Source organism: Dreissena polymorpha, chromosome 4 (genome assembly GCF_020536995.1).
Source record: "Dreissena polymorpha isolate Duluth1 chromosome 4, UMN_Dpol_1.0, whole genome shotgun sequence".
NCBI lineage: Eukaryota > Metazoa > Mollusca > Bivalvia > Myida > Dreissenidae > Dreissena > Dreissena polymorpha.
Genome location: NC_068358.1, coordinates 132,402,119 through 132,417,385, shown reverse-complemented (window position 1 = coordinate 132,417,385; position 15,267 = coordinate 132,402,119). Strand labels below are relative to the sequence as shown.

Genomic DNA, 15,267 nt, shown 5'->3' with positions numbered 1-15,267 from the left:
AGTTAAAGGGGCCTTTTCACAGATTTTTGCATTTTTTTAACTTATTCATTAAATGCTATATATTAATAAATGTAAACATTGGATCATAAAAGCTCCAGTAAAAAATCAAGAAAAAAATTAAAAAAGGGAAAAGATCATTGGCCGGAGCAGGTTTCGAACCAGTGACCCCTGGAGTCCTGCCAGAGTCCTGAAGTAAAAACGCTTTAGCCTACTGAGCTATTCCGCCGAGTACACATTCGTGACGTATTTTATACCTTATATAAGCAATCTTCGTAGTTTCACAAAATTTAACGACAAAAACAGAACTCTCCAAATTATTCAATCGTTTCGCGTTGCAACGCTTTATAATTTTTAGGTTTTAAAATCGTCAAAAGATGCATATAATGTCTATATTAGAGCATGGTTAATGTTCAGTATTACTGTTTCCTCACAAATATCATAACTAAAACGAAAACTTACGGATCTGAAACAACTTTTTTCAATTTTGTCAATTTACCAAAGCGTGAAAAGATCCCTTTAATCGTTTCATTAGCCTCTTCATTTTTATAACAAAAATGCATCCTCTCAGTTAAAAGTACCTTTCACTCTCATTCAAAATAAATGTCAAGCATGTCAACAGTGCGTTGTTATCTTTATTTCAATCGCTTCAAATCGACTTATATACATTTATTCTTGACGTATCTTTATATTTTGTTACCGATTAAATACACTTTTTTAAGAATTAAAACGTCATTCCAAAAATTGCATCGTCATATTTCTATCTATATTAAGATGAAACCCTTAGTGTGATAATTAAGCGATTACATGTACCACGGAGAGAAGACAGGTATCAGAAAAACAGAAGTATCCGAGATAATACAGGTGCGGATATAAAGCTTAATTTTAACGTTTGTACAAACTAACAAAGCATATACATGAGGATTAACTCACAATACATTTACAGACACTATAACGCATGTATATATCAATTTCAAATGCAAACATGAGCGGCTTAAGACTGTTTGAAATTGTTTCCCTTTTTTTTGCGATACCTTTGTTCACACACAATCGCTATGTTGCTTAGCTAACTGATTCATTTATTCCGTGCGTTGTAGACGTTGGAATAGCTTACCTCATAGCTGTTGGTCATCTTTCTTTTTCTGCACCCAATTCATGAAATCATTCTGATTTAAGGCAAAGTGCCAGGTTACGCAACGGAGATGACACATTTTTGACGGAAAATTTGCATTTTTCAAATTAAAAAGCTCTAAATTGTGAAACCACACGTGACCTGTATACTGCGTCATATACAACGCCTCAATGACTTTTTCTACTTAAATAATACGTTTTTCTTACTCATTTGCGTTAATTTTGTATATTATGTTTGGATAAATAAGCAATAGATAAATGCTTTTCGCTAGTCAAAATAAAAAAACAAAAACAAAATGCAGTTGATTGTGCAGCAAAGAAAACGTCGTTATGTTTTACTAAACGTTCAGAGCAATAGCAAAAACAAATAGGGTTATGTTAAGGCCATTTCTAAATACATTTGTTTTGCATCTGCTTTTATCTACACACGCAAAGGTTCATTATAGAAGTATAAGATCCTAATAAGAAATTGTGTCAATGAGATGTGTAATATGGTAGTTTACTGACAATTATAATATAGGTATTCTCCTAAAAAGGTCGACATCCATTTATCAATTTCATGTATGACTTCATTCAAACGTATTGTGTGTTGTTTTAACTTGATATTGGTTGCTATTGGGTCGTCCATATAAACACACAAAAAAGAATACATTATATGTGAAATAAAACTATCATTAAACATGATAATACATGTTAATGTACCTTACATCAATACCGCTTACCTGTCAAGGGTATCAACCAAGATACGCTTTAATAATAGGTTTCCGCTTATTCGTGATGTCACTTAGATACAATTCCCATAAGAATGTATAATTTATTGAATTTGTAAAATGATTATAGTGAAATGTAAAGTAAAGGTTACCGAACGGCCACGCTCATGCGAAGAAATATTGGAGTTCAAGATTGCATTTACTTGAATATCACTAGACAGATTTACAAGAGGTTAGCAATCTGATCAAAATATATGTGACTATATGCTAACAGAAAAGGTGATGCATGTGCTTTAAATTTAAATCGTCTGCATCGAAAATGGCAATGAAGAGTAATACAATACTCGTCAGTATTATGTGGTTTAGGCATATGTGCAAAGAAAATTATCATGCTGTACGAATGCACATCGCATAGTAAAAGGAAAGGCATTGGCTGTTATACAAAATGTTCTACTTTCTGTTGGTTGTATGGCAATTGTATCGTGTGTTTTTTATTTCCGTGTTCACATATATATATAGCATTTTCAATTTTATTAAAAATTGTTCTTAAATAATTTGTTATGATGATATGACATTTTAAATTTGTTTGAAATCGATCCTCACGAATAAGCTTAAACTGTTTTTGGCAATTTTTAAAAGCATTGGTTGGTTAATTTTTAGGGAATCTGTTCTGGGAAATGTAGTTCGTTATTATGACAAAAACGTTCCACCAAAACTAAATTTACCTTAATACAGTATTGAAAAAAAAATTTGCGCATTTTAGATTTTATTGGTAAGTCGTTAATCTATAATAAAACAGTAATAACGTACTTGCGTAAAATTAACTCACGTATGAGAATTTTACAAACAATACTTACATAGGCACTTTGTACATGTACAATACACGCTAACACATTTGATAATTGTAATATTGTACATAAAATTTGTATAGTTATAAATATCTTATCAACATATAGAGTAAAGATCGTTTATTCAAAAGAACTTTATTTTGCTTAAAGACCAAGAGTTGACAAGTATTACACCACATGTTCACAGTTAGTCGATGGCAGACGTGTAACGTCACGAAAGTTATACGAAATTTGCTATAGGTTCTCATGGAAACAATTATTGAACATTCGAATATGTACTCATGCACACGGGGTATTACAGTATGCTAATACTGTTGTGCTTTCTCCACTTAAGCAACACAACTAACTACACATATATATGTACACATTATATCGACGAATGCAATAAACAATACATATTAAAAACAATGAATGTTTTCACCAATATCAACTTTATCGCATATAGAATCTATGAGGGTTGATGTTAATCTTTTGCGAACTGAACAAGAAATGCACGTTGTATATATAACTTAGACCATTGTCGTCAAATGTAAATAGCAAAAGATACATAACAGTACACTTATTATCGCACATAGAAACACACTGCAAAGAAAAAAGGTTTCCTCGTGTGACAGTATGTGCACGTGTAGACTGCATATACAAGTTGACGAGATTATTTAAAGTGAGTATGCACGATTTTGTAATGTGTTAAATTGTAATATATTGATAAAAATATGCTACAATAGCATAACATAGGCAAGAAAAATTATACATTGAAGACGAATTTCATAAAATGCAGCAAAGGCAAATTAGCGCCCTAGTCGATTGTGACGAAGATATTTCGTACATATTTTCCTACAATAACCGAAGCATTCGTCTTTTTATTAGGATCGGAGTGTTCGTGTGTCGTATGAATAGATATCGTTGCAGGAAATTAAAATGATCCGTAAAACTAAATTTAGATTCACATCGTACTTGCATGATATACATGCTGGCTAATTCGACAGTACAGACATTTTCGATTCCAGAATTTAAAAATCTGGCTAATTTCGCATTTTCCGACACATGGACTTCTTAACTTTTATTTTAATTTATATCGAAATATATGTATAATAAGTTTTTGTACACATTTCATATAAATTCATAAATATTTGATAAAATCGTGCATAATCACTTTAAACGAAATTTCATTACACAATTTGAAGGCGTCCTTCAAAGAAGAAAATGACCATTCCCAACTAAAAATGGTGTCGTGCGAGAATATTACCGGAACGCATTTAAGTAATTAATTGTAGGGGTCATGGCTACGTTTTCGAATATTGAAATAGAGATGCATTAATGAAAACCCTTCGTGAATTGAGGATAATTATCCTGAAATGTTATAACAAATCGTATTAACTCCTCTGTGAATACCACTCTATAGGCGCAGAACAAATCGATCCCAATCGGACAGCATTCGTTGACTATTGTCACAGGTGATCCATTTCGATATTAAATTTACAATCTAGGTTAACTTCAGGTAAACTCCGTTAGGGACCAGTTGTGACAACCTAATGGTTTTTACTTTAGCAAGTTACCAATGTGGAGAGAATGCAATGACCACGTGATTAATCAGCAATGATGGTTTACACCTCTAATGTTGTAATACCGGTCTTTCACGGAATGTGAGGGACATAAACTCGTGTTGCTAAACATAAACATGTAACCATTAAGTACGATTTTGCATGGAGGATTGGATTTGAATACCTTATTGTAAGCCATTGAAAGGTATGACATTAAAACAAATCTACAGAGTGATTCACATCTTTCCTTCAGAGTTCGCAAACGCTTCTGAATCAGCAAAGAAAAATAACGTGCACACGCGGGTTTAAACGTCAACTTTTTTAGAAACTCTGCGCAAGTACAATGCCAGTGATATTGATGTTTGTATCTTGTTTAGCATTACATTTTTTCGTGGTGGTAGCTGACAACATGACGATGTAAGTATTAAAGGTCTCTTTTTGAATTTGCGTTTAGTCTCAGTACACATATATAAAATGGAAATCTGTAGAAATGTATACTGCAAGAAATTGATGTACATATCGTGTTGTTTAAGTTATTGTTGTAAAGGTAGTAATTATATCAGTAGAAGCAGCAGCACAAACAGTAGTTATAGTGAAGAAGTAGAATTGTTATAGCAAACGAAGCGCAATTAGTAAAAAGTAGTGTTAGTAATAGTGGTGGTGGTGGTGGCTGTGGTGGTTTTGTTGGTGGTGGCGGCGGTGGCGTTGGTTGTTGTTGTTGTCGCTGTTTTGATGCTCTTTTTGTTTCTGATTTTGTTGTTCATCAAAAACGATTATAAGTTATTAAACACTATTGCAACTAATAAAGAACTATACGGATCAAAAAGTCTCTTCTGTATACCATTTTCAGGTCAGTTCTTCTGAAGAACTTATTTCGAAATTACGACAAAGCCCTACCACCGACTTTTGATCTGCGTGAGTACTAATTCGAATATATACAAGATATCATAATTAGCTAGAAGAAACTCGCTTTGTTTCATGTCAGTTGGATCTCGGTCTTCTTAGTCTATGATATGTGTTCTTTCATTTGAACATAATCTAAACATTTTAGAACGAATCTTTATTTTCTCAAAAGCAATCAATTTGGAACAAGCGTGTCATTCTGGGTCCGTGTATAAGACAATGCAGTATCTTTTGCGGAATAATGAATATGTTAAAATGTACATGTATTTACATGCGTTTCTGGTTATAATCGAATATTACCATAGTTGCAAACATCGTTTGCCTTTAAAAAGTATAAAAATGATAAATATAATAACTTTGAAGACCCTTTTTCTAAACAAAATGGTAACATAAATATGATTGGTTTTTTAATGTACGAATATTGATAAAACTATATACTCCTTTTTTATCATGTAGCGCTTGATGCAAGACAGGTGGAAGTGGCCGTCAACGTATACATTAAAAATATGTATTCAGTCAGTGCCGTGAACATGGTAGGTTGTTCAATTATTAAGGATACTCCCAAAATATTCAGCCTTAAGGACGTATGCTGCAGTTTTAATGCAAATTTTGCTACACCTAGAATTTGATAATTTTTGTTATTTAGGTAGAACCATCTGTTGTGGATAGAAAAATAAAATAAAAAACATGGGTCACCGTTGTTGTTCATTTTTTATTCGCACTTGAACAACAAGCATATTTCAGCACAATAACAATTCACCAATAAGGTAATAACATAAAAACTTAACTAAATTAATGAGAATAGTGTTGAAAACAACCTCTATTTATCACAAAATATGTAATACTGATTTAATTTGACTGTAAATTTAAAAAAGTTGAACATGAATCTATTGATTCATGTTTTTTTATCAATTTTTAAACATAAACAAAAACAACAGAATTTCACATATGAAAATAAATAAAATGCATCAAAGTCATTTTTATTTTTAAATGTCTTCCTGCACCTAGATTTTTTTCAAAATTTTACCTAAATGTTTAATGAGTTATAACTTAATACAAATATAAAAAAAAACAATAGGTCACCGATGTCGTTTGTTCACAAATGCAGTTTTACTGCATGTATTAAAATGCAATTTAAAAACACAGTGAAAACCATGTACATGGTGCAGGTCAAAACACATACTAGTACATGTATTGCTGTATGCCAATGAAAATGTAGATTTAAATGTAAATGAAAACACAAATAATGTGTAGCAAGATGAGTAAAAGAAGAAGAATACAGTAAAGAACTGAAAACAAGATGTCTACAATATATTAAAGGGGCATATCAAAGGTATTAAGTGTAATTCTTTACACAACTTGACCAATCTACTACTGTATGCAAATTCAAAAGTTTATTTGAATTTCAATAAATACACAATTAATTTATAATGTGTAGCTAGATCAGTAAGTAGATAAATAGTGTAGCCAACTAAAAACAAGATGTATCACAAACACTTGAAGGGGCATATCAACGGTATTAAATTAAATTGTTGAAAAAACATGAGCAGTGCATATTCAATATATATGCATATTAGCAACAACATATTTTTGGAATTTTAAACAAAATGTATACACAAAACACTTGTTTATACACTGTTAGTGTATGAATTGAACATAATCAAACTAAAGTATTTTTTTTTATGAAAACTTTTCATACAACAAAAAAGTGTTTATGTCACTTGAGACTACAAAAGACAAATGAGAGGTATGTATTTTAAAAAAAACACTTTCACTACATACACAAACTTTTTTATCTATAACAAGTTGTTGAAATATAATAACCTATTAGTATGTGATATGCCACTGTAACGCAAGAATAATGAACTCAATATTGATATTTTAAAGTCTACATTGGCTCACATTTTTTAAAGTAAACAAAACATTTTAAGTACTAGACATTGAATGCAACATTCTCCTACTTGTTTGCATAACTCACAATGCGGAATTCACACTATTGTATATATCAACAATAATATTTGTTCGTTTGGATACCCTTGGCTTAGGTAACTGAGTCAATCCATCTAGACCAGAGCAAGATACAGCACGCTTCAAATGCTCGACACGAAGACCACTTTGAGCAATTTTGTCAGTCATTCTTGCTGACACCACTTTGTTTTGTTTCAAACAATTTAATGTAACAGCATTTTCTTGACCTGCTTCTTTGTACCTCCACTTACAAACAGCTGATTTAACAGAACAACTTGATGTTGATAATTGCTCATCAAAAACACCTACAACATTACACAATTTCTGAAGACTAAGCACATCATTCATAGCATTATGAGCCTCATACTTTTCATGAACAAATACAGACACAATATGCTCTTGCGAATAACTTTCAAGTCCAGAAAACATCTGCTTAAACAATGGGTAGGTATCAACTGTACCCAGCACTGTCGTCTCAAGACATTGAGTTAATCCTGACATTTCAAATGCCCTTAGTATTCTTGGAAAATCAAACTTGTTAAAATTGTGACCTATCAGGATGCATGGTGCATGTGATTCAAGCCATGTAATGAAGGACCTCAATCCATCTATGGAATCAACACTGGACACTGGTTTGCCCTTATAGAAAAGAACTTTTCCATATGATGTCAGCTGTGTAACTGCTGAAGCAGAACTTGATATAGCTTTAGATGAAGAGATATAGGTATTTAATTCAGATCGATCACAAATGGCAGCTATCTGAATGATATCTGCGTCTCCATGTCAAGATGTGGTCTCAATGTCACAGAAAACCTTCTAAGCATTGCTCAATATATCAGATGATACTTTTTCACAATCAGGATTTGTCACAGGAATAGGTATCTGACTGTCATTCGATACATGAGAAGCTGCTATCCCCGACTGATATGTAACACCTTCTCGACTTTCACTTGAAAAATTAAATTTTCGTTGCAATAACTTTCTTTCTAATGTCCTCTTTTTAAATTCAACTGTTTTCTCATTTTCACTTCGCACTTCGTCTTCTTTTCAGTTCTGCACGTTCTGCCATCAGCCTTCCAGGGGACATGCAAAGAGAATTGTTCAAAGTGTTGATATAGGAATGGCCATCATTTTTCTGGGCAACAGCACATGCAACTCGATTTAATAAACTGTCCGAGCTAGACAAATACATTCTCTTTGGTGCTTTTGTAGCGACCATATTGTTGAATGATTCAACATCCTTTGTTGATCCACCTGGCGCAATTTTGTCAGAATTTGCAATGAAAACCCTAAAAATAGCGTCCATATCTTCTCGCAAACTGTCACCAGTGAGGGGCCTTCCATAAGGCAACCCTTTGTGTTTATAGCTCTGTTGGCCCTGGTGGTAACCGCACCACTGGCCACATGATTGGTGGTCTCCAAACAAATGAGGTACTGTTTGTTTCAATGCTGCTTTGAAATCCTCTTCATGGCCTTTATTTTGTGCAAGAGCATAGTTAAACATTTTTGCACATGTTTGATAACTTTGGTAGATAGTACTTTATGTTTCTTTTGTAGACTGTATAAACTATTACCCAAGTGTTTTACAGTGTGATTCTGATCACTCAACTTTTCGACACTGTGTGATAGTTCCTGTCTGATTCTAGCTAAAGTTGTGCAATCATCGTTCATTATCATAACACTAACATTGACATTTTCTTTCTCAAATTCCTCTACAAGCTCACCACCAACGTCTGCTTCCATCGCCTTTGAACTTCCATTCCAATTCTTGAAGCACTGATGTTTTGGAACGGGTCCCTTTCCTTTGTGGTAGTTACATGTCTTGCAATCTTTTATGCGAGCACCGTACGCACATACTTTGCCTGCCCGATTACCAATTAAAGTTCCAACCCCAGACTTGCTATCATATGATCTTCCCGAACCACGTTTTTGCCAACCCATATCATATTTGAATTGGCCTTTGGCTGTTTGGTCTGATGTAGTCTCTGTGGAACTGCAATAGAAAAAAATGAAAAAAGCTACCTCAAAGAACAATTAATCATTCTTCGAGCTTAACGCTGATTTAAATCAACAAAAAATTGCTGAGTGTAAATGATGTTTGTTTGACCTTTTAGAGAATACATGTTTGTAAAATTTATTAAATATGGATACCATAATGATTCATGCAAGTGCAAAGTTTATGTGCATAAATATCTGACATTTTTTGTAAATATGTGCAAACTTGTATCCCTATCTTTGTGATGTTTAACACAAAAAAAATAATATACTAACATTGAAAGGAAAACAAAACACAAAGCATGATGTGTTTTGCAAATATATGTTTTATGGTTGTATTTTTCATATGCCAATATGAGCTGTAACAGTCTTTTCCCATCATTATCTTGTGAGAGAAAAAGCATACATGTGCTGCTGATGGATACTACTAAATACTTATGTTTACTGTACTGAAATATAAATTGCGCTGCTTGGAAAGTGCTTCATTCAATACTAAATTGAAATTTTACAATTGCTATTTATACTAACGGGTAAAAAAAATTAAACATATATATTTCAATATGCAATTGCTTACATAATGAAACTCATCATTTGGAGAAAATGCTTAATTTACCTTGTTTCACATAAAGTGGCAGCCTTTCTTGCTGCAGTGCCTCTGTACAGGACTCTTTTGCAACAGCTCGAACATGCTTCCCAACCTGCAAACAATAATAAATAAAACATAAATTGATAAATGCTATTTTGATATAAAGGAGTTTAAATGGATTTTATAATCTAACCTAACTTACAGCATGCATAATGCAGTATTAGCAATTTAATATAATAAAATGTTTAATAAATGACTTCATATTAAATATTACCCATTTGCATTATTTATTTACCAATTATGTACTTTGCATTTTGTAATAAAAAATGCAAACCTTGCGTTCAATGCCCTTCATTGTCTTATGGTGAAGACTTGGCACTTCCATGGCAGACATGTTGTTGTTATCTGGTATCGAAGTGCCATCTGTTATCAAAGTACCCGCACACCCAGCGTGAGGCAGGATATATGACCACCATGATAAATGGCTCCGTATACACCCATCAAGCGGTTAAACGTAGGCGTCACGGTTTGACGAACATGACACAATTTTTTTTAATTGACAGGGGTTCGTATTTTTCCTTTATGTGACTAATAATAAAAATAGTTTTTTAATTGACAGGGATTCGTATGTTTCCTTTATTTGACAAATGCTAACAATAGTTTTAAATTGACAGGGGTTCGTATTTTTCCTTTATCTGACAAATGTTTATATTTTGAATGTTTACCGCTGGACAGATTTTAACGATTATTAAGATGTTTTATAACAATAATAATTGTCATACATCAATCAGGAATATTCCATCAGTATGTTCCTGCGCAAAAGCTGGATGGACAAACGCCTTGCTTACAACGATGTTCTAAACTGGACCCGCTCGAGCTTGACCAATCCCTTTTTGGCACCATCTGGCAGCCGGACGTCTACATTTCCACGGAAAAGCAATCCGATTTCCATTACGTCACCGTGCCTAACCAGTATATCCACATTTATCCGGATTGGAAAAGTCCAGTATAGCACTAGGTAACAACAGCGGCATTACCAGAGTATTTTTAATGCCTGAATTATTGAAACAGTGAAACCCATAGGAAATGGAATGATAACTTTGACCGATCAAGATTTCTATCACATTTAAACCTTCCAGTTCTATTTAAGAATCAATTAAACATAATTTACATCATGGGTCAGTGTTCGTAATGAAAACCAAGAATTATCGTCTCGACAAGCGTCATCTGCATAAGAATAATATATTATACCTTTTTAGAACTGACATCCACAATACACTATCCGATCATATTCAATATATTCTGAATAAGAAATATCTTTAAAAATATATTTTCAGCGTATAGCTTTGACGTTGAAATAAAGGTAGATCATATACGTTTTTTAATTAAGTAAATTAAGAACAAAGGTTTATTAGTATTGTTGTATTCTTTTTTTCACTTAGTAGTCGCATATCCATCGCATGAAATGTGTGTTGAATATTATGTACACGTATATGAAACTACATATTAGTGTTCGTAGATACACATTTTACTTCGTAATATCACATCATGAGTGTCCTCCTATGACTCATTATGAATTTATTTTTTCGTCGTCGAAACATATGGTAAGTGGATATTTGATAATGACACAGTTTCTTTCCACACATTCAAATAACACGTTTACATCCGCGTTATTCAAAATTGGTCCTATGGCATATGCGGCCAGCGAAGCTCAAGCCTTGTCTGCGCACTTATGCAGTCTGGTCATGGGCTACGCTTTCCTTTATACAAAACGTACACTGTATTGTGGTATGCCATGATTATCCACCTCAGTATGCATATTCCGACAAGACTGCGCGGATGCGCAGGCTGGGCTGGATCTATGCTGGCAGCATGTTGCCTAAGACCAATTTCCACATGACGCGGGTCTTTAAAAATCTTATTGCGTCTTGAAAACGGAACAACAAACCACAATACTTCCGATCGAAAATTAAAGTCATATTGTGTTTTTGACGATGCTGGAACAGCGTCGTCTAAGGTTGATAACCAGTAAAGAAATTCTTCACAATGGGGACCTATGTAAAAGACCAAGCCAGTCCGATTGAGATAACTCGATTTTTCAGTTACTGCCCTTGGCATTCGCCACTGCGTAGGAGATTGCTCGTTGATTTTCATTGACAACATTCTCCTAGCAGAGTTGTCGTTCGTGTTGATAAAGGTAAATATTAATAGAAAAGCATATCCTGGGGAAACAGATTCAATAAGTGTATCAGAACGTTAATTTAAAATTAGTAATTTTACATCCATTTTATTTTATGGACCAATGAAACAACTATATATTTTCTCTATTTTGTTTTATATTTGTTCTCGATTTAGTAAATAAATTGCGAATAAAAACATGTAATATTAACTTTTTACGTGATCACAAAACTAAAGAATGCGAACAATTTCGAACCTGCAAATTGTAAATGCTGCACTGCTATGATATATATAGATATAACAACATTTCTCTGCATAATTGTCCGACCCGCTAGCGCAGTGGTAAGGACGTTCGCTTTTTCACCTTTACGACACTGGTTCGATTCCCGCTCCCTGCGCAATGTTATATTTTGTCTGTTTTGTGGTCACCATTCCGGACAGGTGTTTTTTTCCGGATAACCTCACCCCCCCTCCCGCAGCATTTGACCATATAAAAAATTAAAAAGTATTTCAGTACAAAACAAATAGCTGAAAATTGCAGCTATCATTCAAAATTCGTCCCAACTGTCGTCAATCTAATCTTATTAGGTAGGAGTGCTGGACACACTCCGGGTCCCAACTTATGCAGCCTCAGCGCGGAGGTAACTCATTACCTTGGAAAAAACACAAATACACGGACTGGGTTTCGCTCAATGGGTCAAGTTACCCACGGGTACTACTTCCCCGTACCCCCTAAACTTTTTTTCGTACCAAAAATGTTTCGTACGCAAATTCTGTTCGTACCAATTTTTTTTTCGTACCCAAAATTTTCGTACCCAAATTTTTTATCGTACCCAAATGTTCGTATCAACATACACAATTGTGGTGATAGATATACTTAAATTGATGTTTTATATCCATCCTCTTCAAAAGCATCGTCACACCAGTAACTGTCAGTACTTGATTTTTATAGCAACTGCCAAATGCCGGTAGCCTTTTTGGTTTTCAGGAAATATTTTCAGACTGACCGCGTACGTCACACATGTGTGACTAGATATTAAGCGAGTTCGCTTCTAATCATGACATTATACTATTTCGGTGGTTATGTCTCAACAAAACAAGACCAATGACATTATTCGATAGGTTTTCATTCATTGCTTTCCCTAAATTTCATGTATTTGATATATCCAAAGCAATACTTCGATGTCAAAATAAGACTATATTGATAGTACATTCTGTCTTCCCCTGACGATTTACTGACCCAGCACTTACCCTGAAAGGCTTTTAGAATTGATGATGGAACTTTCCGATAGTGCGTAATTGTAACTGGACTAAAGTCTGTTTCTATGTATATGTATGTATATCTATGAAAATGCAGAGAGTGGTCCGCATTTCCTCATATACTACAAAGACGCGTTGATGTTGCTATTTTTTGCCGGTGGATTATGCTGAAATCAACAAATGAAATGAATGGAGTGTATTCATTCGGGTCTTCTGGCGTTATGTAAAGGTCATCTAAGGTGGAAATCTTGGTTTAAAAGGAACGCCGAAATAGGGTAAACACCTCTTCCCTGTGTATGGTTAGACTGCAACTATTGTATTAGACATTGATTGTGTTCTTTTCAGAACGACTGGTTCCTTTTTCTGCGCTATGGATCTGAGGAAATATCCATTTGCCAGCCAAGAATGCAAGCTGGAATTCGAGAGTTGTAAGACACTGCTTCATAAAAGAAAATGATGCGAGATGCTTGCGATAAAATTGTACACAAAAATGACACGCAGAAGTTCAAAGTAACTTCAAACGTTTAGTGTGTGGAAAAGTCAACGGTTTTGTAGCAATTGAATGATATGAAGCTTTGTAATCATTTACTGGATATTAGATCTATATTCAATGTATCATCTACATGTATAACAAAACTGGAATTTATAAGTTTCGTTTTGCAAATTTTGTTTACGGTAATCGTTGATTTGAAGTACAAAGCACATATATGAACCTTGATTTCCAATCGGTCTAGTCACTTTTTTCGTTCTAGACGGATCGACAATACGAAGATGAAGCTCGTTTGGGACACAAAACCAGTCTTGATAGCCAAGCAGATGAAATACCCACCAATTCCACATCACGGCAAAGGACCCATACTATTGTGACAAAAACGTATTTTGACAGTAAGCTGCAGCTTAGTTTGACCATGCCACTGATGCCATTGGTTATTACATTCAACGTGTTATTATTTGTTTGATATGAGTTACAATGCTATGACGTTAAATTTTATTTACACTTAACTGTATTATGAATATTGTTGGGCCAAGTGTGAGATTGAGCGCTCTATAACCGGTTAAACCCCCAATGCTTTGCATTGACCGTTCCAAGGCGGTGACACCAGCTTTATTCATATTTGGTGTTTATATGTTGGTTTGAATTGTGCTGTATTGTGCTGTTTTGTACTGTTTTGGCAATGGGTCACTTGCCTTAAATAAAGGACCAACTAATTGTTTTTAATGAGAATTCAATAATGCTTCAGCAGCTGGAGTTTCACTTCTTTATATTGTACCATAGGTTTGTACGTGCGACTTGTACCATTGGTTTGTACTTGCGACTAGTACCATTGGTTTGTACTTTCGACTAGTAGCATTGTTCCATACGTGCGACAGGTACCATTGGTATATAGATGCGACGTACCATGGTAGATAGATACGACTGGTACCATTGGTATATAGATGCAACTGGTACCATTGGTATATAGATGCGACCGGTACCATTGGTTTGTACGTGCGACTGGTACCATCGGTTGTACGTGCGACTGGTACAATTGGTTTGTAAATTCGACAGGTGCAATCGTTTTGACCATGAAACTGGTATCTTGTTTTATAAAATCGAATGGTACGATTGGTGGTTGATAAATTCACGCAGTCCTGTCAGGAGCTATATTGTTTTTATAAAGCGTTTGCGGTTTTATTACTTGACAGTTAGCTCCTGGCCAGACAGCATGACGCGACTCATATTGAGGGAATATTAATTGAACAAAGCGGACAACGATACTTTATTGTATAACCCTCCTCCCGTTTTTTTTTACAGTCACCTACCCATGCATTGGCGTTAAGTTCGTTCTCCAGCGAGACAACTCCCAATCCCTAATCCAGATCTACGTCCCGACCGCTCTCATCGTTATCCTCTCCTGGGTCAGCTTCTGGATCGACTGCACCTCTGTCCCCGGCGCGTTTCATTGGCGCTCCTCACTGTGCTAACCATGACAACACAAAGCGCGGGAGCAGTTGCGAATTTACCGGCTGTCTCTTATATTAAGGTTTGTATCGTTTTTATGGTTTAAAAACTTCAGCAAAAATAATATTTTTGATTGTCTACAACACATAAAAGTTCGTTCAGTTCTCGTTTAAGCTAGTTTTAATTTCGTCTTGAAAACGTTTTTATG

The 15,267-nt window shown here is 34.5% G+C and overlaps 1 protein-coding gene across 1 annotated transcript; it reads right to left on the bottom strand.

Moving 5' to 3' along the window:
• Positions 1–8,122: 8,122 nt before the first annotated feature.
• LOC127878796 (uncharacterized) lies at positions 8,123–10,073 on the bottom strand. The gene is made up of 4 exons (XM_052425324.1): positions 10,014–10,073; positions 9,707–9,791; positions 8,785–9,083; positions 8,123–8,494 (listed from the first exon to the last, which is right to left on the bottom strand). Exons 1-4 carry the CDS (start codon positions 10,071–10,073, stop codon positions 8,123–8,125), a joined length of 816 nt encoding a protein of 271 aa, XP_052281284.1.
• Between the last annotated feature and the right edge of the window lie 5,194 nt (positions 10,074–15,267).

Excerpts from the sequence above, each read along its gene's own strand:
- LOC127878796 (XM_052425324.1), bottom strand. The coding sequence starts at position 10,073 with ATGTCTGCCATGGAAGTGCCAAGTCTTCACCATAAGACAATGAAGGGC. Across the intron at positions 9,792-10,013 it reads TGAAGGGCATTGAACGCAAG|GTTGGGAAGCATGTTCGAGC; the intron begins GTTTGCATTTTT and ends TATTGTTTGCAG. Across the intron at positions 9,084-9,706 it reads GCCACTTTATGTGAAACAAG|AGACTACATCAGACCAAACA; the intron begins GTAAATTAAGCA and ends GCAGTTCCACAG.